This window comes from Camelus bactrianus, chromosome 16 (assembly GCF_048773025.1).
Source record: "Camelus bactrianus isolate YW-2024 breed Bactrian camel chromosome 16, ASM4877302v1, whole genome shotgun sequence".
Classification (NCBI taxonomy): domain Eukaryota; kingdom Metazoa; phylum Chordata; class Mammalia; order Artiodactyla; family Camelidae; genus Camelus; species Camelus bactrianus.
Window position 1 is genome coordinate 46,958,125 of NC_133554.1, and position 25,781 is coordinate 46,983,905.

General features: G+C 49.9%; 2 protein-coding genes across 10 annotated transcripts in view; both read right to left on the reverse strand.

Moving 5' to 3' along the window:
• ICAM2 (intercellular adhesion molecule 2) overlaps positions 1 to 25,781 on the reverse strand; it is a 53,593-nt gene that overhangs the window by 15,839 nt on the left and 11,973 nt on the right. For 2 of the 9 annotated variants that reach the window (XM_074343476.1, XM_074343484.1), the window contains exon 1: positions 2,220 to 2,570. The exons of 1 other annotated variant lie outside the window; for it this stretch is intronic. In XM_074343476.1, the coding sequence (XP_074199577.1) occupies positions 2,220 to 2,226 (7 nt within the window). In that variant the 5' untranslated portion in view covers positions 2,227 to 2,570. Of the gene's footprint in view, positions 1 to 1,334; positions 2,179 to 2,219; positions 2,575 to 25,781 lie in introns of those variants that run through there. 6 more of the 9 variants (XM_010955972.3, XM_074343482.1, XM_074343481.1 and 3 more) reach the window with 6 other exon arrangements.
• LOC141573650 (serine/threonine-protein kinase/endoribonuclease IRE1-like) lies at positions 14,000 to 23,999 on the reverse strand. The gene is made up of 5 exons (XM_074343475.1): positions 23,477 to 23,999; positions 22,294 to 22,421; positions 19,667 to 19,790; positions 19,170 to 19,237; positions 14,000 to 18,707 (listed from the first exon to the last, which is right to left on the reverse strand). Exons 1-5 carry the CDS (start codon positions 23,673 to 23,675, stop codon positions 18,495 to 18,497), a joined length of 732 nt encoding a protein of 243 aa, XP_074199576.1. The 5' UTR covers positions 23,676 to 23,999; the 3' UTR covers positions 14,000 to 18,494.

Consider the following 25,781-nt stretch of genomic DNA (forward strand, 5'->3'; position numbering starts at 1 on the left):
ATGTGAATGAAAATACTGCAAACCATATCAGTAAATAAAGAATGCTGAAACCAAGTCATCAGCGGCTGCCGCCACCCTCCCGTCAAGACAAGCCTGCAGCCCAGCCTCTGCAGCCACTCACAATGGTGCACCCTGAGTGGACTCAGAATAGTAAGAGACAAGATACTGGCCCTAGATAGCTAGCTGCTTGTCAAGGGAATGAATTCAATGAGCCCAAATGTTTGCTTCCTCCCATACATAGAAAAGGACTACACTCTTTAACCTGAGATGCCTGGTTTCTTTAGATAACAAGTAATTTTTTTTATTGTTCTAACTACCTGGTCTTTGTTGTAAAGCTCCTATATATCTTAGCCCCTCCCCTACCTCTTCCTAGCAGTCCCTCAGAGCGATCTGAGAGGCTGTCATCTTAGCTCGGCTTGAGTCCTCGCACGAAATAAAACATAACTCTCAGCTTCTAGGCTGTGCATTTATTTCAGTCGACAGATACATGCCCTGGAGAAACTTTTGCACTAGGAAGCAGGAGATATGTCCCATTCTAATGTCATACGATCTGTGTGACTTTGAGCAAGTCACTTAATCTCTCTATGTCTCAGTTTCCTCTTCTGTAAAATGGGATTAACAATAGTACCTTCCTTTAGGGATGCTGTGTGGATTAAAAAAATTAAGTGAGTTAGTATTTTCAAATACTTGAAAGAGTGCCTAGTACCCAGTAAATGTTATAGAACTATTTCATAAAATAAAAATAGGTATGCCAGCTAGTGAATATAACAAAAAAGAAGCAGACTCACAGATACAGAGAACAAACTAGTGGTTACCAGTGGGGAGAGGGAAAGGGGGAGAGGCTGCATATGGGTAGGGGCTTAAGAGATACAAACTATTAGGTATAAAATAAGCTACACGGATATATTGTACAGCATAGGAAATATAGCCAATATTTTATAATAGCTATGAATGGAGTATAAGCTTTAAAATTGTGAATCACTATTTTACCTCTGTCATGTATATATTGAACGTCGACTATACTTCAATAAAAATTTTTTTAAAAAATAGGCATGCATCTGTGATAAAGACTAAAAAAAAAAACAAAAAAACCCAAAGAATCAAGAGAACACTTAACACAAAATGAAGGAGGGTGGTTATTATGTCTTGAGTGGGAGTGAATAGCACGTAGGTAGACGCAACGTTTAGTGATATTCCATCCCTGTGTTGGGCGGTGGGTTCAGGGCTGTTCACTATACTCTCCTGCGTTACACATAATGCATATATATGTGTACGTTTTGTGTCACATGTTAAGTTTTACGACAGGAACCCAAAGGGAAAAGAGAAATTCTTACATATCTAGAAAGAAGAAGAGGCTCTGTGGGACTATGAACCGCAGGTTAGGAGGCCCCCCCCACGTCACTGAGGATTTCACTGAATGGGATTCATGATGAACCCCAGGTGTAATCTCGAGAGGCCAGGATGGCACACATCCGGTGGGGCCCCGGCTCAGGTGGTCCAGGCCCTAGCACGTGGCCCACGGCAAGGACGTAGCCCCACACTTCTGAGTCAATCACGGTTGTCCAGCAGGAGAGGAAGAGAGAGGACAAAAGAGAACAAAACCAGGAAACAACCACGAAAGTGACAGGCCGGTCTCCGCAGAGCAGAGCAGGGAACTTCCAGCCCCAGGGAGCTCTGGGGTCCAGCCCCCATGGTTACTGGGATTTGGGGGCAGGGGGGAAGGGGAACAGGTCCACCAGAGAGGGGAAGGGACAAGATCTCAAGTCTTTTTTCTTTCTTTCTTTTCTTTCTTTTCTTTTCTTTTCTTTTCTTTCTTTCTTTCTTTCTTTCTTTCTTTCTTTCTTTCTTTCTTTCTTTCTTTCTTTCTTTCTTTCTTTCTTTCTTTCTTTCTTTCTTTCTTTCTTTCTTTCTTTCTTTCTTTCTTTCTTTCTTTCTTTCTTTCTTTCTTTCTTTCTTTCTTTCTTTCTTTCTTTCTTTCTTTCTTTCTTTCTTTCTTTCTTTCTTTCTTTCTTTCTTTCTTTTTGTAGTGGGGAGGGAATAAGGCTTATTTATTTACTTATTTAATGGAGGTACCCGGGGTTGACCCCAGGACCTCATGCCCGCTAAGCATGGGCTCTGCCACTTGAGCTACACCCTCCCCCTATATCTCAAGTCTTGACTGACATTCCTTCCCAAGCTCTTTCTTCACGGCCAAGAGGAAAATGAAAAGCTGGTCTTACCTGTCATCTGCTACAGGGAGTGGCTGTGCTGGGGAAGGAGGGCGGCGGGGGTCCAGCTTCTGGCCACGGAGGGGCCGCCAGCCTTTCAGTGTGCGCAGTCAGGCTTCTGACTACACTTCCCTCTCAGGAGCCTCTCTTCCTGTCCCTGGCCCTCTCTTCACACTAACCTCACTTTCAGCCACTTAACAGCTTGTTTCATATTCTGATAAGTGTAACATTTTCCATTTTAACCATTTTTAGTGTCCGGTTCTGCGGCATTAACTACATTCACAGTGTTGTACAGCCACAACCACCATCCTTCTCCAGAACTTTATCATCATCCCAAACTGGAACCCCGGCCCCTTTAAACGCTAACTCCCCCTCCCCACTACCCCCAGCCCCTGGCAACAACTGTTCTATTTTCTATCTCAGGGTTTGACAGCTCTCTCGGGACCTCCTATAAGCGGGCTCACACAGCACTGGTCCTTTTGTGACTGGCTTATTTCACTTGGCACGATGCCCCAAGGCTCATCTGTGCCATAGAATGTATTAAGACTTCCTTTTTAAGGCTGACTAATATTCTCTTGTATGAACACACCCATTTTGTTTATCCACTCATTGGTCGATGGACTCAGATTACTTCCACCTTTTGTCTGTTGGGAGGGACACTGCGGGGGTCATGGCTGTACAAACAGGTCTTCGAGACCCAGCTTTTAACTCTTGGAGGTAAATGCTCAGAAGTGGAATTGTTGGAGCTATGGTAGTTTTTTTCTATGTTTAATTTTTTCGGAAGCCGCCATGTTGTTTTCCTCCATCCTGTCTTTTCATGTGCGGTTTCTGCGCCACCTGGGGCCTGTGACGTATGAGACAGTTCCAGAATGAGCCACCCGAGAACCCCCGCAGGTGGCTGGGCAACAGCACACAGCTGGGTCTTCCCTGCATTTGACGTGCCCCGCCACAACAAAACTTCTACTTACGACTAAGAACTGTCTCAGATCTTTGCACAATTGACACCTCACCCGGCGATGAGAAAAAAAAAAAAGAACTGCCTTAGCAGAGTGGCTTTGTACCCACAGGCAGAAAGTATCAAAGCTGGGTGCAGAAGTGGGTGCCGGGCACCCAACTGGGCCACACATAAGCGGAGGTTCCTGCTCCCACATGCCCGCCCCACAGCACCTACCACTGAAACTCCTGGCTTGGCAAAGTCACAGATTAGATCAACTCAGGGACCGCCAGGACACCAAGGCCACAAACGCTGAGGGTCTGCTGGCCCTGGAGCTGTCTCTCTTGGTACTTTTATGCCTCAGTTTCTTCACAGGAGCTCTTTTTGGAATCTTCCTGCCATACTGCTGGCAAAACGAAGCCAGTGAAGAACATAGGAACGGGGGGCATTGGGGTCCAAGGCTTTGAGGGGCCCATGTGACTTCACAGTTTGGATAGCGTCTGTCATAGACACCAATTAGAGTGCGTGTCTCATTCACAATTTCGCCACGAGTTATGTCTGGACTTGCCTTTTTGTTTTTTATTTGAGGGGAAGGTCTCCTTTTCTATCCTGGGGGGCTTCTGTCCTCCTACTTATAAGATCCCACCTTCCTAGTGCAATGATTCCCTAAAGGTTGGCATCATAGTACTTAACCTTCAGGTCTCTCCTTGAGTTTTGTTTTTTTCTTAAACAAGTTGGGGAAAGAGAGCCTTTTCCTGCCTGGTTGCAGAGGGCAGAGGCTGCCTGAAGCCATGCCCCACAGCCACAGGGGAGGTGGGTTTGCAGGAGGTGAGAAGGTCAAAATGCACAGAGAAGAGGTGAAAGGGTCCTGAGGGTGTTCCATTTGCTGGTTCCAGCCACTCCTGAAGCCCGTACCTGCAGGTTGGCTTCCACAAGCTAATCCTTTTGCTCTTTTTGCTTATGCCAGTTTCAGCTGGTCACTGCCCTGTGCAACCAGAGTCCAGAGTAAGAGGCCATGAACTATGCCAGAGAAGCTCGTCAGTCAGCAAAGGAATGTTCTGGAACAAAATTGCCCATTGCCTGAACTGGCCCTGGCACCAGTGGCTTAATTTGGTGCTAGGTCTTCACAGTAAGAGGCTGAATGCAATGACATCAGTGTCTGCGAACATCTCCCCCATATTGTGGTTTAAGCCCTAGGAAGTAATACAGCATTTTGACGATAGCTTTTCTACTTCTGGGTGAAAGTCAATTGCATAGCGATGAGAAAACTTACATACACATTGTACGCGGTTCACCGCAGGTCGCTGTGCCTGACGCACCATTCCTTCATAACACAGAATTTATTCTGTCAGAGACGGCATCTCGCTGCACTTGGGCACTCCTCGGGCCAGGGGAGACTGTGGATGCCTCAGACCACATGGCAGGAGCCCCAACAGGGCCCCCCACAGCTCACTTGGCATCAGGTCCCACATTCACCAGAGCTGGGTCTGTAATAACCTGGAGTCAGGGGGAGGGGCCAGTGAGACCTCCCTGCTGGCTGAGCACATCCTTGGGGACCCCCTATTTGGTCCAGGAAGGGGACTTGAGCCCAGAATTCCAGTGCATCTCACTGAACAGTTTCCTGTCCAAGGGGTCTAGACCCAGTCACCAGCACTATTTCTGACTCTCCTGAAATACAGGGCTCCCAGTTAAATTTCAGTAACTATTTTTAGTATGCCTCAACTATTGCATTTTGCAACAGTTGCATATTGTGTGTGTATATATGTACGTATGCATCTGTATGTGTGTGTGTGTAATATATATATATAAATATATATATATATATATATATATATATATATATATATACACACATGTCCTTTTTAAAGCTCTACAGGTGATTCCAGTGTGCACAGTGCTGAGACCCAGCACTCAGGGTGGAAGAGCAGAAAGCTGGGTGAAAACTCATGCAGTAACCCTGGGGGGAAAGGCACAGAGGTGTGCTCGGGCTCCGTGTACTGGGAGCACAGAGGACACACGAGGAGGCACCCAGCGAGAGGGACAGAAATGCTAAGTGTGTCCATCTTCAGAAGGGAGGATGTTGTTTTCATATTACAAACTATTAAGCTCCACCTGGATGCTGAAGCCTGATTGATGCAGGCTGTGAAGCCTCCAAAGCCACCTCCACCAGGGCAGGGTTCCCAGTCTAGACAGCAGGATAGGACCACATACGCAGCTTTTAGCAATATCGGCGCCGGGCCCACCCCACCGCCGTCCAACTCTAATCCTGTGTGCCTGCTTTAAGAGCTACACAGACAGTTCTAATGCATCATTTGGGCCAGTACCCTCCTCAACTCCCCTCTCCTCCTCCACCCATTGTGTGGCTTCTGGGCAGATCACTTTTTACGTCTGTTTATTTCCTTCCCTCCTCTGCTAAGCTTGGTGCCTTCCCCTTTGAACCATCAAGAGCAGGAGCAATCAATGTTAACTGCCATACTGCTGCTCGTGGCTTGGTTTCCTGAAACACGTGTTCCGCAGCAAAGGTTCTCAAATCTTAGCATGCATGGCATCACGGGAGGGCCCCACCACCAGAGTTTCTCATTCAGCAGGTCTGGGGTGAGGTGTGAGAATAAATGTGCCTTCCTTTAACAAGTTCCCAGGTAATGCTCATGATTCTGATCTTGGGACCACAACGTTTTCGCAAGAATGAGAAGGTATTCTCCATTTAAATAAAGTCAAGGTAATCACAACTACAAGCAGAAACCAGAGATTCAGAATAGAAACACTGTCCAGGCTCTTGGGAGGCCAGGGCTCCCCAGAGCAGGCTGTAGACTTACTGGCCTATAGACCGAATGACGGAGATCCTGCGGTCAGTCTGGCCAAGTGGAGTTCAAGGGCTTGTGTTTGACTCTCAGCTCAGCCCGCTGCCGGCTGTGAGACCTCGGGCAAGTTGCTTAACATCTCTGAGCTGCAGTTTGCTCATCTGTAAGATGGGGGTAATAATAATAGACAACTTTTCTTTCGAGCTTACTTCGTACGCACGCTGTGTGCAGTAATTGAGCAATAGCACAAGACCGAGCTGAGATTCCAGTCCAGCCCACTGGGAGCCCACACCCAAGCTCTAAGCCCCTCCCACCCACCTCAGAGCCCCCCTCGAAGGCTTTTACAACAATATATGAAATACTGACTCACAGCCTGCTACACGGTAAACACTCAACCACGATGGTGGTGGTTCTTGCAGCTGGGGCCTGGACATGCGCCCACCTGTGTCCTTGTAGGCTGTGCTCAAGGACACCCCAGTACGTGGCTTGACTACTGCATGGATCTACAGAGTGTCGGACCCCAAGATCATCCTTATACAGGGAAGGGCCTGACATATTATGTTATATATTGTTGTGCTAATCCTTAACTGAGAAAAGCTACTTAGAAACGTACTGGCTCATGAAAGATTTGAGTTGTTGATAAAGCCAGCCCCTGGGTCTTCTTTTTGGACCCCAGCCTCATCTCATAGGGAGCCACCTAGCAGTGGGAAAGAGGACCCTGGGGAATGAAAGCACCGGGGGCCCTGGGGGAACAGAGGTGGCACGGGCGCAAAGCGAGCAAGTGTCCTGCCGCCTAGTGCAAAAGGCTGGGGAATTCGGTCCCTCGGCCACGTGGTAGATGACATTCCTCTACAATCACAAGTAGGTTTGAAATGAGCTGGGATCCTGAGAGATTGTTTTCAAGGGGAGCGATCTATGTGGGCGCAGCGATTTTATCCATAAATGCCCAACAGCCAAAGAGCTGAGGGTGGGAGGGGCTGAGATGGCCTCTCACGGAACGGAGAGGGCTTTCTCTGCGGAAAACACGGGTGTCAAGGTAGCCAGCTGGTCTTTTCTTCCCCTCACCTTTACTGCAAGGGGGAGAATAAACTGAGGTGCCTGACTAGGAACTCAGACGGGAAGCGGAACTCTTTCTTTAGGGAAGATGCCAAAGACAGCTCCTTGGCTTGTTAGAGAGATCAAAGGCAAAATCCAAGGGCTCTACGAGATTATTTTTTATTTTGTCTTGTTTTTACTGTGAGGCTGCTTTCTTTTGAGGTCTGAATATTAGATTCAGAAATATCTGAGTAGAGTCAAATGTTAGTTTTTAAAACATCAATTAGATACTACCAGGTGTTTGTGTGTTTTTTTTAACCATTAGAGTATGTGCCAAGGTCAGAAGTGACAGCTGTGGGGGCTGGACCCAGAGGCAACAGTAGGGCCTTACCAGGCTAGTTCTGGGGCTTGAACCTGGCCTCCCTTTGTCCCAGCTCTGCACAGGCCTCCGCAGCTGTAACGAGGCCACCCAGCCAGTCAGGTTCTGTGGCAACATCAGAGAACCACCTCAGCCCCTGTCAGTGGATCAAAGGGCCTCAGGCTTTGCCAAAGTTACCTCTGGCTTCTGAGCAACTTGCCATAATGTTCCAGTCAGAACCCAAAGGCGAGCTAATCTGCCCACGAGTGGAGTCCGAGGCCTCCCCAGTCTGAATACAAGCTGCTCGTTTCCCGCCGGGTCCTGAGCGTTCCCCCATTTTCACTCTTGCCTCCGAGTTCCCCCATTTGCCCTCTAAAACCTGTTTTAATGGATAGAAATTGCCCACATCCCTCACCTTGTCAAACACCTCTTTGTTTTCTTGCTCTGACTGGAGCCTGGCCCTCCTCTGAGGAGGCCTCCTCCCCGTGTGCCTCTTACTTGGAGCTGAGAGGGCACTGGGTATTGGGTGGCTCCTCGTGACTTCAGTGTTCTGGAAGCAAGCCCGCTCTCCTGGGTTGTCCTCCCTGAGGCCCATGCCAGCTCCCCATCCCAAGGCCATTCCTCCTACCTGGGGTTCATGGAGGACTTTGGCTGTGTCTTCCTGTCTCCCCCATCTCCCCGACTCCTGACTCCTGCTGTCATCCTGGGCAACCCCAGTGTCTACAAGAATGCCCAGTGACACCTGAGCCCAAACACCTGCTCACTTTCTCAGTGACAAATCTTTACTTCCATCCTACCACCCACCCCTGCAGGCACATCTTACTTTGTTACCTTGCAGAACTGCTCCTCCTCCATATCCTGCACCTCCAGAATTTCCTCTGACCACATCCCTGTCTCCCTCAGTCTAGACGCCAAGGACAACCACTTTCGCATCAGCTCCCCCAGTGTCCCTGCTTTGCACCTGCTGTGCCCACACAGTAGGCATGGTTTTCTCTGCAGGCCACAGCTCTAGCCAAGGTTGCCTCTGCAGACAGTTATGCGTGAGTGTGGTGTCACTCAGGACGGCAGATCTGCCTGGAAGAACCAGAGAAAGGTTTCAACTTGGAGACTCAGGGAAGGAGGTGTGGGAACTGGAATTAACTGGAATTTACTTCATAGAATATTTGACCCTTCCTTTCTACCCCTGATGCAGAGGAACAGACAGTAGCAGCCAGTCCCGAGGCCAACTAGCAGAAGATTCTTCTCCAAAGATATTTAAGAACCCAGAGCAAAGGCCTTTGCACTCTGGCATTTAAGGGTTCCCATATGGGTGCCTAAAAACAGGATTCATTGTTGTCAAGCTCTGTGCACCAGTGTAGGGCCTCAATCAGCTTTTGTGTGTGTGTGTGCGTCAACTTCTATATACAGCTTAATGCTTCTCAATCAGCTTTTTATAGCCTAATTTTTGGGTTTTTTTCGGGGGGGGGATTAGGTTTATTTAGTTTTATTTATTTTTTTAATGGAGGTACTGGGGACTGAACCCAGGACCTCGGGCGTGTTAAGCACGCACTCTACCACTGAGCGGTAAGCCTCCCCTGCCAATAGCCTCATATTTAAGTGTGTATAACCCAGAAGGATCACCAGACATTTTAGAAAATCTGCAACTTGGAAAAGATCAAGAGAAACAAAACTGATCTCAAAGGTCACAGAGATAACATAGGGAACGGAAGAAACCTTTTTTAAAAAGGTTGAATTCATTTCCTCAAATACTGATTTCCCCTTAAGAAAGGGACAGGGGTCAAGAGCCCTTGGAAATTCAAAATGATTGCTGAAACTAAGAAAAGTGTCCTAGGAAATTTGGAAAATAACACCAGGAAAATTTCCAAGAGGAACAAAAAAAAATCAATGAAGGGAATATAAGACATAAAAAGGTAAGTGACATGGAGGGTTAAACTCAGAGTTCCAACATGCTACTGTAAAAGTTCCAGAAAACACACACAGAGCAAGCAGAGGGGAGACAATTGTTTAGAAAATACACAGGCACATTTTTCGTAATGGAAGCACATGATCCTTTAGGTTACAAGGGCTCACCCTGTGCCTAGCATAATGAATAAAAGGATGTGCACCCAGGTATGTCATCGCAAACTAGCAGGGGACTGTCCCAAAGGTTTCCTTAGATCACACTCTACTGACTGGGCGGGCGCCGGGGGTCCCCGATTGAGGACTTGGCCTCATTCCTTCAGGGAGCCAGTAGCCAAGGACACCAGATGAGCACTCACTCTACCTGGATGCAGTGAGAACCCACCCTGCCATGGAATTGGATGACCAGCTCTTTCTCAGTCCCAGGGACTGGCTTGTGGAAACCAGGATTTTTTACAATTAATTGATTGATTGATGGATGGATCTTAGTTTGGGAGGGCTAATTAGGTTTGTTTGTTTGTTTTTAGAGGTGGTCCCAGGGATTGAACCCAAGACCCCATGAGTGCTAAGCATGTGCTCTACCAGTTGAGCCATACCCAACCCCCAAAACCAGGATTTTTTAAAAGCAACATCCAATATTCTTCAAAATGGGATTTTAAAGCTGATGTACGTGTATATTTAATAGGTGACAAAGATACACCAAACCATGAATGATGATCCTCTTGCGATGCACCTTTGTATAATAAGCATCACCTGGGGGTGAAAGACTGCACAGCCCCGGCTTGTTGGCCTGGGCATGTGTGTGCTCGCCAAGTTCCTCAGACCCTGCTTCTGATATGAGAAGGCCCAGCTAGAAGTGTTCAAACAGCCAAAACAACCCCTCAGCCCCTTGGGGTGACGAAGCCCACGTTGGTAGGGGAAGGGCAAATTTGCTAAGCCACAGCTGTGGTTTCATTGGGTTTTTTCATCATTTTGCTTCTCTTTTGTTTGGAAGGAGGTGGGGGAGGGAATTAAAATACTTGTTTACCTTGGTGGAGGTACTGGGGTTTCGAACCCAGGACCTCGCGCATGCTAAGCACGTACGCTACCACTGAGCTATACCCTCCATCCCCTGTTGTTGTGCTTCTTTTGCCCTCAGTTTCTTCCCTCTGTAGCACAAAAGAAAGAAGGGGCCTTCTGAGCCTCCCAGGATGGAGGTCAGACCTCAGCTCCACACTTCGTGGCACCGGGTAGAAATTATCCCCTTTCTGACCCTTGGTCCTCCTTCACTCCCCCTAAAATTGTTCTGAGGAGAGCGGGTGCTGAGAGAATCTCCGTTCCATCTTCACCCTCTACCCCCTCCCTTCCAACCTAGCCATCCCAGCCCCTGCGAAAAGACACCAAAAACCCCCGCAGTTTGTGCCAAGGGAGGGCAGTGGGGGTGTGCTATCCCTGCCCCTCCCACCTTCCCATGGCTTCAGCCCACATGGCATCAGGTATCACCCCAGGGCCAAACAGGGTAATCAGTCACGGATGGAGAGAGCAGAGGGGTAGGAAGGGGAAGTCAGAGCACCAGGAGAGAACCCCTGTTCTCTGCACCCTTGGATGGTCTCAGAGCATGAACTTTTTATCCTGCCAAAGCTGACCTCACCTTTCCAGTGTGTGTAGCAGCCTTTTCCCTGGACATATTTCCGTAATGTATTAGTCAGGAGGGCTCAGCGCACTGCGGTGCCATTTCGGTGGCCGAACGCAAGGGCTTCTCTGGCTGGTGAGAAGTCTTCTGAGTCAGGTGACTCCCTGATTCGAATTGCTTCCACCTTGTGCCTGCACGGAGGCCCATCACTGAGGCAGGGGAGAGGGAACTGGAGGCTTGTGCCAGCTCTGAAGTGCTTTGGCTCAGAAAAGACCCGTGTTACTTCCACTCCCAGCCCAGAGGCCAGAATTAGTTATGATCTCCAACCTAACTTGAAGGGAGGCTGGGAATGTGGTTTTCCTGGGTATCCGGAAAGAGGGAAGGAAGATTTGGTGAAAAACAGCATTATCTCTGCCACTCCAAACACCTTTCCTTTTCTTTTTGTAAACAAAAGACAGTAATTGGAGATGAGGGTATCTCCTCTCTTGGAGAATATCCCGTTAGCATGTGAAAGGCCTCTGACCAGTATTGCAGCAAATAAGGAATCTTTAATTCAGCATTTCTTAAAATTCTTTGGTCATTGAGCCCTTTTTTCTAAGTTTAATCTCCTTTGGAACTAGTACTCTGAGGTGCAAACTTTGGGAAATTGACTAAATGTGTCACCTGTGGCCCGTGGTTCTCTCGCGTTGGGCCAGCCACCTCTCAGAGAAGCCTGTCTGGACCAGAAGGAGCCCCTGCTGGTCCTGGAGGACGGCCACCCCACCCCCACCCCATGGTGAACAGCTCTTTCTCAGCGCCTCCCCCACTGGCTTCCTGTGATTCACACCCATCCGGCAGCCCCTTTGCAGGAACTATCCCACGGAGGGGTGGGCCTCAGGCATAGATAAATGCTCACTTGGAAGAGACCTGAGTCCAACTTCTGACACAAAGCAGAATTTCTCCCTGGCCTGTTCAGGGCGAGGCCTTTCCCCTCGGTTGGATTCCTAGGACCCAGCTCCTGCTCACTTGCAAAGCCTCCTTTGGCCTTGCTGGGCAGCTCAAAGTGTTAGGCAGACCTCCCTCCTACAGCCGGGGATCTGCTGTCCGGGACCCTGCTCCCCTGCTTCCAGCTTAAATCCTCTGAAGCAAGATAGCCAAGCCCGTTCATCACCACGTGACAGACATCTGAGCGCCCACCTGCTCCCCCCACCTATCTCTAGGCCAAACTTCTGTCTCTTCAAAAGTCTGTGACCGTTTCCAGGCCCCTCACGGCCCTGCTCTCCACCCCCAGAGCCACCACGAGTGTCAAGGCCAGACTTCCCATCATCCTTGGGGTTGGGCCCAGCATTCCAGTTTGTCCATATCTGCTGGAATCCTAATTGGGTCACGACTCACGGTGGTGGTGATCACTCACTCTTTCCAGCTTTGTGTAGTCTGCAGGGAAACAGAACAAACCTATTTCTGGGGCTCATTCAAATCACTGAGCCGGCCTGGGAAGGGGAAGGCCGACTTGGAGGCACAGGGAGCAGAGGGCAGGGAAGAATGCTTACTGGGCTCACCTGCTAACCTCCTCCAAGGCCAAGTGTACTCAGTTACTGTCCTGCTGACCCTGCCCCTCCTGCTTCTGGAAACTGCCCCCTCCAGCCCCTGCCATCTTTCAATAAGGTTTCTCACCAGCCCTATTCCTCTGCCCACAGCTAACCGGCCCAGATACAGGATCATGACTGATTTTTGGCCTTGACAAAGGATCTGATCAGTCCCTCATCAATGTGAGGTTGTTAAATGTTCTTGATCTGGAGGGAAGTACTGGTCGTCAAGGAGCGAGGAATGAGGCCAACCTGCAATTGGGGCACAAGATGCCCCAGCGCTGTGCCTGGCTCAGTGGGAAGGGCAAACAGGTGGGGCGGTTATGCTGGCTGTTAGGATCTCTTGAAGCCAAGGCATGGGTCTAGCACAAGTGACACAGGTGGGACAAATATAGAAAGTACAAGGGCGGGAGGTATAGCTCAGCTGTAGAGCACGAGCTTGGCATGCACGGGGTCCTGGGTTCCATCCTCCGTACCTCCATTAAGGGGGAGAAAGAAGGAGAGAACGATAGTATAAGGAGGTGCATTCACTGATCGAGGACAGTTGCGTCTACATACACATGTATTTAATAGAATATATCAAATACTCAGAAAAAAGTCCTCTTCACAGCCCAACACTGACTCAGCACGAAAACAGCAAACCCCGTCTCAGTGGCCCAGAGACCATGGCCCTTGCCTGCAGTGTCCTCCGTCCTGCAGACCTGCACCTCTCTGTTCTAAGAGGCAGCTGACAGTGCTAGCAGGTGCCTCCCTCCCTGGCTGGGGCCAGTTCAAGACTTGGGCCCCAGCATGGGCTTTTAATACCTTTTCAGGGACTCCAAGAGCTGTCTCTGCTGCAGCGTCAAAGGACAGGAGACAGGGAGCAGGTGCCAACAATGTCCCCCTCGTGCTCCCGTGCATTTGGCTGCATCCAAGGGCCAGCGCTGCAGAGAGACGAGGTGCCCATGGCTCTCAGGGATGCTCCTGGTGCCCACTGAAGAGGGGAGATGAGATGCTGGTGGGCAGAGTGGAAGGAGCCAGCTTGCTAAGCTGTCCCAGGACTGGTGGGCCCTCGGGGTCCTCCTGGGAGCTGCCCCCTCCTGGTGGTTCAGAGAAAGCAGAGCCTCCTCTGACTTCACCAGAGGCGGTGGGGTCAGGGAAGGTGAAAGCATGTTGAAAGCACCCTAAATCCCAGCTGACTGGCGGCTGCGCTCCCTCCCTCCGTGTGGGTGGATGTGTCACGGGCTTCCAACACGCACAGGTTGCTGGTTTTTCTCCCCTTGCGGATTTCTTGGCCCAGTAACCTAGTCACACCTGTCCCAAACTCTGCCTCACCTGGGGGCATGTCTGTCCCAAACTGGCCACCTTCCTGGAATTCAGCCCCTGGAATCGATACTCTGGGGGACTTGCTGCAGTGTTTCAAGGAACCCTTGCCCACAGAAACGAAGGAGCGCTTTCCAGCCCGGGTCCTGCCATGACACCAGCAGGCAAGCACACCCTCCCCTTTGTCCTCCCCCTGCTTTGCCAGCCAAACCCCTACCGGGATGCCAGCCAAGAGCAGCCCCTGGTCTGAGAGGGGTGGGAAAGTCTGTAAGAAGATGCAGCTGGCTTCCAAATCTAAAACTACCTTTATTTGTGGTTGGCTCAACAGAAGATGCCTTCATCAATCAACAGAATTATAAAACTGTACAAGAGGTACAAAAATAGGCCGTTTAACTTAGATAATTACCCTCACATCATCAAGCTTTAAAAATACATAAAATTGTACAATCTGGCAGTTTATAAAATATAAAGCTAAAAAGAGGGTTTTAGGTTCCACAAAGAGGATTGTATCACACAATTAACACATATCCATTAAACAATTAACCGTTCACAGAGAACACACAATGGCACAGAATTTTTTTTAAAAATCACTCAAAAATTAGTATTTTTACCCTGACCAAATTATTCACCCTTCAATGACAAAACTACTGTAAGGCGTCCATCCCATGGAAGGATACAGTATAACTTTTCCTTTTCCAGTTTTAAAATGGTCAGGGGTGTTGTCCAAAACAAATCTGATGTGCTTTAAGCAAGTGCAATTGTCACTGGATACAATTCAGAGTAAAAATTAAATAAATATAAATAGGTTAAATAAATAGGTGATTGCAAAAGGAACACTACATAAGGTCTGCATCTGAGAGTGCTGCGGAGTTGACTGGTAATGCTTTCTAGGTAGGTGGGGACTGCCGCGTCACAGCTTTTGGGTTACTGAAAAGGAATACTGTACCCGCCAGACACACAGCCCGGGTGAGGCGAGCGGGGTGGGGACTTTGGCTGGAAGTGTCCGTTAAGGCTGCTCCAGGGGGCGGCTCATCGCACATGCTGTCTGTGGTTTTCCAATGAATACAGAGAGGATTAAAGTGCCGACACAAAAATCAGAAGCAGTTACTCATGGGAAATCACTGTTTCAGAAAGAAAACCAAGTATAGGAAGAGTAGACCCTGTGGTTTAAAAGATAAGGTCCAGCCCTGGTAGTTGGGATTCTGGCTCATCTGGACAGGACACCTGGTGACTTCCTTCCACGCAAGGTCGATGCGCCAGGCCACGGTCAGCTGAAACGACTGCTCAGGACGGTGAAGGGTGGCCAAGGAAAAGAAACATTGGGGAATAGGAAGAAGAGGGGTTTCAGAAACTGCATGAGCAGAGAGAATGCTGAAGAGAATTTGAAGAGGTTCTTTACAGATGTACTGAGGTCTGCCTTCCAGCCTGAGAAGGCTGCGGAAGTGGAACCAGCCCACCTTCCTGGAGGCCCTCAAGGCTGAGGGTCCGATGAACAGAGATGCAGGATGAGAACAGCCCCGGGAAACCCAGGCTTGGTCAGAGTCCAAATGCTGAGACGAAAGTGGCCAAGAGGAGAAGGCCCTACAACCACATTGGGGGGAGCGGTCAGATCAGCCACCAGCTCATCTCTTGAATGAGTGAGGAAGATCTCAGTGACAAACGAATTGCATTCACACAAAACCTCACCCACAGGATCAGGGTGAACTCTGCTAAGGACCCTTCTAGACTTGGTGGAAGGGAAGTACTTTGCTGGACCCACTAACCTGGGGATCTTCCACTATGACACATGTAATGGGTCGGAGTGACATCTCCCTGGGAAGAACCTATGAGGACAAGGGACTGAGTGAGTGACGGGGAGGTGGGAGAGGACCTTTGCACCCAGGATCTTATACCTCAGCCTCCAGGTAGTTTAGTGACTTATCAAATAACAGCAACGATTCCCAAAAGTGCAAACGCTCTGGTGCCTAGTGACCCGTCGAGCTGTTCGAAAACTGAAGTTAAAAGGACTCAAGAAGCAACAAGAGAATTCTGGCAGGTGCGCCAAAGGCAGAATCAATACAAGGCTCCACGCGAGATTTAAACAAATTACGGCGTCCCTGGGATTCCTAACAGATGCGACTAAAATCTGTCTTAAAAAATACGATGGTGTACCTCTAAGAAGTCAAACAGCTTTCCAGGAACCTTACTAAAGATCAAACAGTTCAGCTGTGACAGGACGCAGCAGGCAGCAGAACCCTCTTCTAGCAAAACAAAGATACCTTCCCCCTGCACCAAGCACAACAGGAAACCAGAATTCTAGAAACCAGAACAGGATACGCCACATGCTGCCCAAGGTGTTCCCATGACAAGTGCCCACATGAGAACTCTTCACACCACCTAAAGGCAGGGGACGGGGTTCCTATCGGTGACAGAGGGAAAAAGGACAGAAGGCAACCTGGCCAGATGTGATGGGTGCAAACCCCCAGGGCACGCCCTTCCTCCTCCTCCCCCCACTCCCGAGTTTTCTTGGCGGCGCTGACATTTACTCACTGCTCTTTCTCTCTCTCTCTCTCTCTGTCTCATCGGCTCTTATGAAACAGAGCTTTTGCCTGTTCTGTTCACCTGCGTCCTGCCCAGCTGACACAGTGAGCGCTCAAAGGAAATACTCTGTATAAATGAGTTTGAGAAAGTTGCATGCTTAAAAACTAGTGTGATAAGCAGAAAAGGCATTTTTTTAAAAAGTTGTTCTGGAGACGAGCTGGGCCAAAACAGGGAGCTGACACAAATCCTGGGCTGCGGGGAATGACCTGGCTCCCCCCGAGAGACAACATTCAGCAGCAGGGAGAAGGCAAGGCAGCTGCCCCCCAACCTCGTGGAGAGCTGGCGTGTTCCTTTAAGTCACTCAGCTTGGACTGGCTCAGCCTCTAGCCAGCGGGCAGCTGAGAGACCTGCAGAGCAGGATGGAGGACAGTGGGGAGGGGCAGGCGCTGGCTCGGGGAGTCAGAGCGGGGAGAGGAAGACTGGCTGGCTGTGTTCCTGGAAAACAGACGGTGTGCACAAGACACCACAGGACCCACAGAGGATGCCGGGGTCCAAGGTCTAAGAGAGGTAACTGATGCGGTTTAAAGATGTAGGATAACATTAAAGGAGAAGAAAGAGTGACTTTAGGTATCAGGAAAGGAAGGGAACTGAGTTCTCTGAAGGCAGAATGAGCATTTTTGAGGAACAGCCTTCATTCAAATACACCGCCAGAAACATCTCACAAGAAGAAGAAACAGTGATGTTTCTGCCAGTCAGCAAACCTCGACAGTAACTGAGTGGAGTCTCAGTTCACCAGGACAGAACTGCAATGATCCATTCCCCCGGCTGCAGAAAGTATACGGAAAATGTTTCCTTACTGGTACCCTGATTGCATTTAACTTCTAAGGCTCTCGGTAGAGAAGACAGAAATTTTTGACTGAAACTGAAGTTAAAAATTATATTAATTTTAGGGGGAAAAACCCCATGGTATTGACATAATTTAGAAATATTACTTTGAAGTTATTTCACACATGCATATAGTGTTGCTATAACATTTAACTCTTCAGCATCAGAGAATGTTCTGCGTATGAACACTCTTTCTGGAGGGGAACGGGTCTGTGGGTGCCACATAAAATAGAAGATGTGTCATATTTCTTGCATTACTTCCTCATGAGTAAGCTTCAAGTGAAGTTGATCTCACGCTTATGTAGCATTCTACACTATGATCAAAATATAAAGTCATTAAAATCTGCTGAGAGAAACATAGAAGCCTGTCCACGAAGCATGTGGTGACCCTGGCCTCGGCTCTCAACCCCCTGGCCTGTCCTGCTGGCCCCAGGGACAGAGCAGCCTCAAAGCTTACCTGCTGACCAGGGCTCTCCCTGGGTGGCCGAATGTCCCTTTGGACTGCTCCTCTCCAGTCCTAAGCTGCTGATTCTGAGCTGCTCTCCTTGGTGGCCAGGGGACTTACCACCTCTTGCCCCCAAATGCTCCTAAACATCCCCAGGTGGCCCAGCACATGAATCTACCAAAGGCCACCATTCAGGCCACCAGTGTGCTAGGCCACAGCTGCCTCAGGACAGAGAGCCCACTTCGCTTCTGAGAGACCCGTAGTCTCTGCCTCACCTTCCAGCGCGCAGTGCTGACCTATCCTGACATCGTGCCCCCCAAGTTCAAGGCTTTCCCTGCTCGGGAGGAAACACTGGTTACAGTGACCTCATAAACTGTGGGCGCATCTGTGATCGGTGAGGCATCTCCGAATCCGGGGGACAACACCCTCTGAACATCCTTCTCCTTCCTCCCAGGCACCCTCACCTCTCGAGCCCTGCTTCTAGCAGAGGCTGCATTTGGTGCATCTCGGCCTAGCTGGTCCAAGAGAGATGCTCCTGGTCCCAGCACGCAGGCAACACTGAGGATACCCTCATCTCTTCCTTGAAGGCCCATAGGTTGACATCAAACAGGAATTTTAAAAAGAAACGCAAGTTGTGAAGCAAGTTTATCCCGGAGAAGGCTGAGGGTGCTCCTCTTGCTGCTTCTGGGACCGGCCCTCCTTTGCAGACGTCCACGCCTTTGTAAAGCTTTCGGGGCCAACGTCTTCCCAGGTCCCTCGCAGGTCAGCATGGGTCAGCACCCTCCTTTGCCGGCTGCAGAGCGGCCAGCTCAAGGCACTTGGCTTCGGAGCCTGGTCTCCCTGCTAAGCTGGGAGGCGTCAGGCTGAGTGAGGCCCGTGGAGACCAGGCCCTCAGTCACAGCCGGGGCCACCAGAACGGAGGCTGCCCGGCTCAGAGGGCGTCTGGAGTCATGGGGGGCCGGGACTCCGGGCGCTCGAGGGAGTAGTAGGGCTGGAAGGGTCTCTCGTGGCAGCACAGCTCCATGGCCCGGTAGGTGTGCAAGAGGAGGTGGGGGAAGCGGGCGGTGAAGTAGCGCACGAAGTCGTCGGGGAGGGAGCCCAGCGTCTCCCGCACCTCCTCGGGGAGCTCCCGGTAGTGGTGCTTCTGCAGACGGGACACAGACACCGGAGTCAGCGGTGAGGAAGCCCGCTGAACGCTGGCAAGAGCCTCTTATTCAAGGCAGACAGAACGTTAGCTGGGTCTCGGTAAAGGAACAACCCATCTGCTCCCAGGCCTCTTCCCGTCCTGGGGGCAAGGGGCGGGGCTCCGAGGCGGGGTGGGGCCTGGCCAGGCCCAGGGCGGGGAGGTCCCGGGAGAGGGAGCCTCCTGGGGCCGGTAGGGGGCACCAGAGAGCCCGCTTCCCAGAGCATAACCCCCCACCTCAACACCCCTGAAGGGAAAATCCACTTAGGGGACAAACAGCCTCTAATTTTTCCATTGCGGCCAAAGCCTCCCAGCCTCTTGAGGTCACGATTCCAGTGTGGATGGAGGGGCCCACAGAGGAGGGACACGAGGAGGAGGCAGCTGTGCTGCAGGCCCCGCCCGCCCAGCGCTCATGGCCCTCACCTTATTTCTCATGGCCCGGAGGAGGTCTCGGACGGAGCCGCCTTTATAGGTTCTGAATTTACGCAGATCTAGGAAAAACACAAGGAATGCGATGTAACAAATACACAGCTTTCAAAAGAAAACAATTTCTGGGGCTCCTGGGGATTAAGCAATCAGACTGAAACAAGACCTAACTCCATCTTCTCAGGGCACCGGAGCATCTCCCAGACTGAACCCGAGAGCAGCAGTGTGAGTTCGAATTCCACCTCCTGATAGATCCTGTGACCGGAAATGACCACTGACAGCCTGTCACTAACCTGTCACTCTGAGAGACCAAACGGAACACCCATCAGAGTAACAGTCTGATCGGTATCCAAACCACAGAAAAGCCTCAACCCCAGAAGTGGCCTTTGGAGCCCCAGCCGCCTGGAGTTGCCATTTCCACATGTCCTTCTCAGAAACGGCTGCTGCTATTCAAACACCTCGCCAACCCAGAGGCCCAGGGTTCCGTGGATCACCTGTCTGCAGGGGGACAGTGATGTTCTCCCTCCAGTCCATCTTCACCACGGCCCGCCCGCCCCGCTCCAGCTGCTTCACTATCGGGCCGTCCAGGGACTCCTTCTCTATTCGGTCACTCACGTCCTGTGAGGGAAACAAGGGCGACAGGTGACGGTCAGTGTGCGGAGGTGCTGAGAGCCAGGGACAGGCACACTGAAGCAGCCAACTGGTCACTGCTGTGTGAGTCTCAGGCCCAGAGCTGGGTGACAAGCATCCTGCCATCTCCCTGACGTCCGCTAATGCTGCCCCCGGGGCCGCCACGTCTGCTGCTCTCCAAGGAGCAGCCACCAGAGACGCACAGCTGTACACAGATGCGCAAGGCCTTGACCGTGCTTCACATGCACCAGAGTCCACACAGAACCCCGTGTCTTATCTATGTTCGTCAAGGCTCCAAAAACAAAACCAAAAACAGTCCATTCTGACTTCTTTCGTGTGACTTTTGTCTACCCACTGACACCGGACATGCTCCAATCCATGCCTCAGGGAGGGCTGTCACTCCTCATACAAACAATCAGAAAAGACAGGTGAAGCCAGATGTCTTTTAGGGGAGGATGCTGGTGACAAGAGCGTGGGCTCCAGGGGCCTCAGCCCTGGACATAAATCCTGCCCCGTGTCTGAGGGACACATCTGAGCATGGACCTCTCCGAGCCCCCACCAGAGGGCAGCTCCACCGACAGCTGAGGAAACGCTCAGCGGTCTCATGTGGACCGCAGTCTTCTCTTTCTGCAGTGGAGACAAAGCCAGGTCATCTGACCATCTAACTTGCAATTGTGAAAGGAAAGCCTTTGAGGGGATTGATGGTCAATTTGGGCACGCTCGGGACACATGGTTCTCAGCTGCAAAGCTGGTACAGCTGGTGACATGGACGGAAGCCAGGACATGTGACTTGGAGATACTAAGATTTTACGTCCTAACCCCTCATAGGGGAAAGGTCCCTGTGTGTGAGTTTTATTTCTGTTCGACATCTTGTCATCATCAAAGTGACTCGGCTAGGTTTTGGAGGCCTCTTGAAGGCATCTGACCTTAGAAATTTCATGTTACATCCCGTGGGACACAGTGATCAATCTTGCTCTTTGTTATACGTACCCACTGCTGCCATGGGGAACAGCATTGAAGCGTCACCCTCCCAATCCATCCAAATAGTGACCAGGCAGTACCCCAGGCAGTAGGAACACAGTGATAAATCCGGAAATCAGATGCTCCTGCCCTCAAGGAGCTTACATCCTGGGGGCCCCACCATGGCCACAGCTCTAGTCAGCCTCTGGGACAGCCTGACAGTCACTTCCAAATCCAAGCTCTGCTCTGGCCCAGGCCCAGGAGGAAAAGCACTGCCCCAGTGCCTGCCTTTCAGAGCTGGTGCGTTGGGAAGGATGCGCTGGGATGAGTTTTGGTGAACTCACACCAGGGAAAACTTTCAGAAACATGTCATCTTTTCACAAAGCCATCAGGCAGAATCACAAAGCCTCAGAATAGTCAAAGCACCAGCGGAGAGCATATTTGATGACCCTATTACATAACCTCTCAGAATCTATCTGAAGGAAAAAGAAATCTGGGCAAAGACTGAGTAAAAGATGATAGAAAAAAAAAATCCAAAGTAAGGGAATGTTTATATTTATGAAACTTGAATGAAATTATATGATGCCTGAGGTTTGCTTACAAATAATCTGGGGTCAGATGGGGTGGAGAGAGGGCAGAGGTTGAGTTAATAATTGTTGAAGCTGGCTGATAAATGAGAGTCCATTATAGTATTTCCTCTACTTTTGTACTTGTGTATTTGAATGTTCTCATAATATAGTTTTTAAATTATGGTTCACCCTAATGACAGAAGACTATAGTTGTAAAAATTTTACAAATTTAATGTGGAAAAATACTTAAATATTATATAAATTTTAAAAAGAACACAAAACTATATGTACAAGTTGACCGTAATCACACATTTATATATATAGGCACACTTCATTCCAGTGCCCTTCACAGATACTGCTTTTTTCTGTTTAAAACAAATTGAAGGTTTGTGGCAACCCTGCATCAGCAAGTCTGTTGGTGCCATTTTCCCAACAGCAATTGCTCATTTCATGTCTCTGTGTCACATTTTGCTAATTCTCACAATATTTCAAACTTCATTACTGTTATACCTGTTTTGGTGATCTGTAATCTGTGATCAGTGATGTTACTACTGCAAAAAGACTACGACTCGCCGAAGGCTCTGATGATGATCAGCATTTTTTAGCAATAATGTATTTTTCAATTAAAATATGTACATTATTTTTTAGATATAATGCTATGGCCCACTTAACAGACTACAGGATAGTGTAAACGTAACTTTTTTATGCACCAGGGAAGCAAAAAGTTCGTATGACTCGCTTTTGCGATATCTGCTTTATGACAGTGCTCTGGGACTGAACCATAAGATCCCCAAGGTCTGCCTGTACGAAGAAAATATATTAAAATGTCAACCATGGTTATCTCTCAGTTATCGGATTACGGGTCATTTGTTTCATGCTACGTCCTTTGCTATATAACTTCTGGAAGAAAACTGGAAAATGTTTAAATGAAGATTTTTGACAAAGAAAAGAAATGTCTCCACCTGGAAGAACTGGAGCTGCTTCTCGAGGCTCCAGAAGAACGGGTGTTTCAGCACGTGCTTTGCAGACGGGCGATTCTGAGGATCCTTTGCGATCATCTTCTCTATCAGTTCCCGGGCGATGACGTCCTCTACGGAGAAGGAAACACATGTGTAACTCGTTACTTCCCTCCCAACGGCTGCCAGCAAATCACCAAACCTCAACAACGTCTCCAAGTCCTCCGACTCCAGGCTCCTGAAAGTAACTCATTCCAATAGCGGAAGTGAGACCTTGTGCGAAACTTCAGCTGACGGAGAGGACTGGCGGTGCGCTTCGTGGAGAGGAGTGACTGGAGACCCCGATGTCCGAGGCCCGGGTGGCACCATGTGCCTCCACTCACTGGACTGTGAGTGACCAGAACAACACTCTGGCTGAATATGGATCAACATGCAGAGATATTCAAGATGAAGTTTAAAAATGCATGTGCTGCAATACAGCGTGTAGTTTTAACCCATTTTTTACAAAAATACACACACATGTCTAGATAGCCAATATCTAGAAATAATTTATAAATAAAGGTATTAACGGCAGTCGTTCATCGCTGTATAAAGGGATTATCGGCCTTTCTGCTAAGCTGTTTTGTCTCCAAGGATAAAGGGAAAGTAATCCATGAACAAAACAATTAGTTGTACTTTTTTTAAAAAGGCAGCAGTGAGGTGCCTGTGTGAAGAGAATATATTAAAATGCCAACCGTGGTTACCAGGCCCGATGATAATGCAAGAAACCCTGAAGTCAGGGAGAAACACCTGTTGGCCCACGTCCCTGGAGAGCAACGACCCAGCTTGTCCGCCCCAAGCCCAGGCCACAAATGCTGACCGCAGGCCCACACGTGAGTCCGGTTTAAGGAGCATGGACATTCTGTCTCCTCAACTGCCAGGGCAGGGAGGGACCTCAGACTGTTTTTTTAACCCTCACAAGTCACAAGCTGGAAAACAGAGGACTTGCTCGAGTCATCGTGTGACCTGAATGGACCTCGGAGCTGCTCGGCTCTAGAAAGTAGTCCACAAAGGATCCCCTACCCCGCCCTCCACCAGCCTCCAACCGGGTTGTCAGTTCATGGAGGCCCCCGGGAGAGCAGCTGGGAAGAAGTGCCTCCGGGGACACAGAGCGGGCACCATCCTGACCCTCCCACCCGCCGCCGCTCACCGTGCTTCTCGGGCTGCAGGCAGTCGAGGCTGTAGGCGCCCAGGAGGATGTTGGCCTGCCGCTGCAGGGACTTGCCAAAGGGGTGGCTGCCCTCAGATATATCACGTAGTAAAAGACGCAGCCCGCAGAGAAGATGTCCACCGTGTAGGTCTGAAAAGAAACATGGTGCATGAGAGGCCGTCAGGTGGAGGAATCTCATTCTTGCTCAGCAGGGAGAGCAGGGGGTGTTGCTGCTGCTTCTGCCACCTTGAAGGTGTTTTCGGAGAACTGGCTAATGTGTTGCAATTGCTCAGAGCAGTGCAGGGCCCCCTGCATGTGCTGGTGCTCCCAGGGGAGAACTGGGCCCTGGGGAAGACCGCCTGGGACGCCGGCTCTGCCACTGACTCTGCGCCTCGCCATTCATGACGATAAGATGAGGATAACCTCACGGGGCTCTTGTGAAGCCTGAATGAGCTAGTCTGTGGAAATGGGGACTCGCACCAGTGCCGGGCCCACAGGACTCTCTCTCCTAGCTGCTACTATTCCTTTTTTCGGTGGTTTGGGGTGGGAGTGGTGGGACTGGAACAGCACAGGTTTATTCAATGGCCAAAGAATGGAGCAGCAGGAACTTAGTTTGCAAACCGACCTCTCTGTTAGTTACTGTTCACCCAGCAAGCATGGAACTCCTTGCAGGCAAGGATGTTGGTGTGTTGGCTTCCCTGTCGGACCCCCAGGGACTAGCACGGTGCCACACAGGACCAGTCTTAAAACTTCATTAATAAACGAAATAGAAACAGCAATTTTTGGTGCAAAAACAGCCCCAGAGAGAGATTATTTGACAAGTTTCCAGTGAAGTCATTTTGACATTTGATAACAGCTCTTACTTATCCCGTGAACACACACACACACACACACACACACACACACACACACACCACACACACACACACACACACACACACAATGCTGTTTATCTGGACCACACAGCAGTCTTGAGGGTCATTTCTCCACTCCCACTTCCCCTCACCCCGCTGGCTAGACATCAGTCCCTCAGACGTTGGGGAGGGGATATGCTGGAGGGAGGGAGAGGTTACTTTAGCGCCCCTCCCTCACTTTCCACTTTGGGGCTGTGGTGCCCCCTTGTGGACATATTGAGAAATGACCCATCTCAGCTCGCTCACCAGCGCCCACTCCCGGCAGAGGAGAGAATGCGTGGGTGAATTCAGAGTGTCCCTTAAAGCTCCCCGCAGTCTCCCATACCCATCACTGCAGTGGTCTTTTCTGGCAGCCAGAGCTCCAAACTGAGCCGAGGCCAGAGAGGCCTTTGAGAGTTGCAGAGGGAGGCCCACAGGAAGGCCCAGCGAGTGGTCACCCACTGTCCTAGTGGTGGGTAAAAAGGTCCCTCTGCTCTCAGTGACTCTCCAAGGATACAGCCACAGCACTGCCCAGCCCCTCCCTGGGGGCCAGGCCTGGCTCTGGTGTGAGAAGTCCCTGCTATGGCCAGACTTCACACAGTTCCATCTCCTCCCACCCTCAGAGGTGTGAGCCTTGGTGTTTTCTCTCCGAAGGTCTTCATCCTACTTTGCTCTCACTGACCTGACATTTTGCACGTATATTATCATTAATGTATTCCAGTGACTGCTGGCCCCTGCCTCTTCTTTGCATCTTCCAGCATTCACAGAAAAGCAAATATTTTATCTCAGATCCTTCCCACATTGTCTCACCAGAGCTGTTCCTCGGGATCCCTCTCATCACTCCCAACCCTGCTGCAACTCCAGTTTGCTTTGCTGCTGGCCACTGTCTGGCATTCCTGCTCAGTGTTCCCTTGACAACACACTGCTCTGTCTGTGGGCACTCGAGGGGAGGCAGTGGGAGGCAGCCGTCATTCCCAATTATGCTTCTGCCCTTTTGGGCACTGCCTGCCACTGCCCAAAGCTCTGTGGAGTAAGACCGTCTTTAATGAGGGATTGACATCATTGAAGGGAATTATAACCCATGAGGAGGAAGGGATGCTACATTTAGTTGTATGGGTTGGGCACTGCACAATTCTGGACACCTATCACCTTCGTAGTCATTATAGATCAGTATATTTAAGATGGTCATTTTCTGGAAAATGGTAGCAAAATGTCTAGAGGAAGGGGCTAATATTTCTAAGTTGCACAGGGTGCCATTTGGATTAGGGATGAGGTTGATGGGAAAACAAAAGCTGTGTGTTAAATATGACTTGTTTCCCACAGCACAAGGGGAATGAATATCTTTCTTGGTAACAATATTCCTCCTTGCTTTGAGGAACGGCTCCTCCCATACTTCAAATATGTGGTTCTCA

Coding starts and splice junctions, on each gene's coding strand:
- LOC141573650 (XM_074343475.1), bottom strand. CDS start 23,675: ATGAGATTCCTCCACCTGACGGCCTCTCATGCACCATGTTTCTTTTCA. Junction 22,422..23,476: donor CCTGCAGCCCGAGAAGCACG/GTGAGCGGCGGC, acceptor CCTTCTCCGTAG/AGGACGTCATCGCCCGGGAA. Junction 19,238..19,666: donor CACTGTCCCCCTGCAGACAG/GTGATCCACGGA, acceptor TGTTTTTCCTAG/ATCTGCGTAAATTCAGAACC.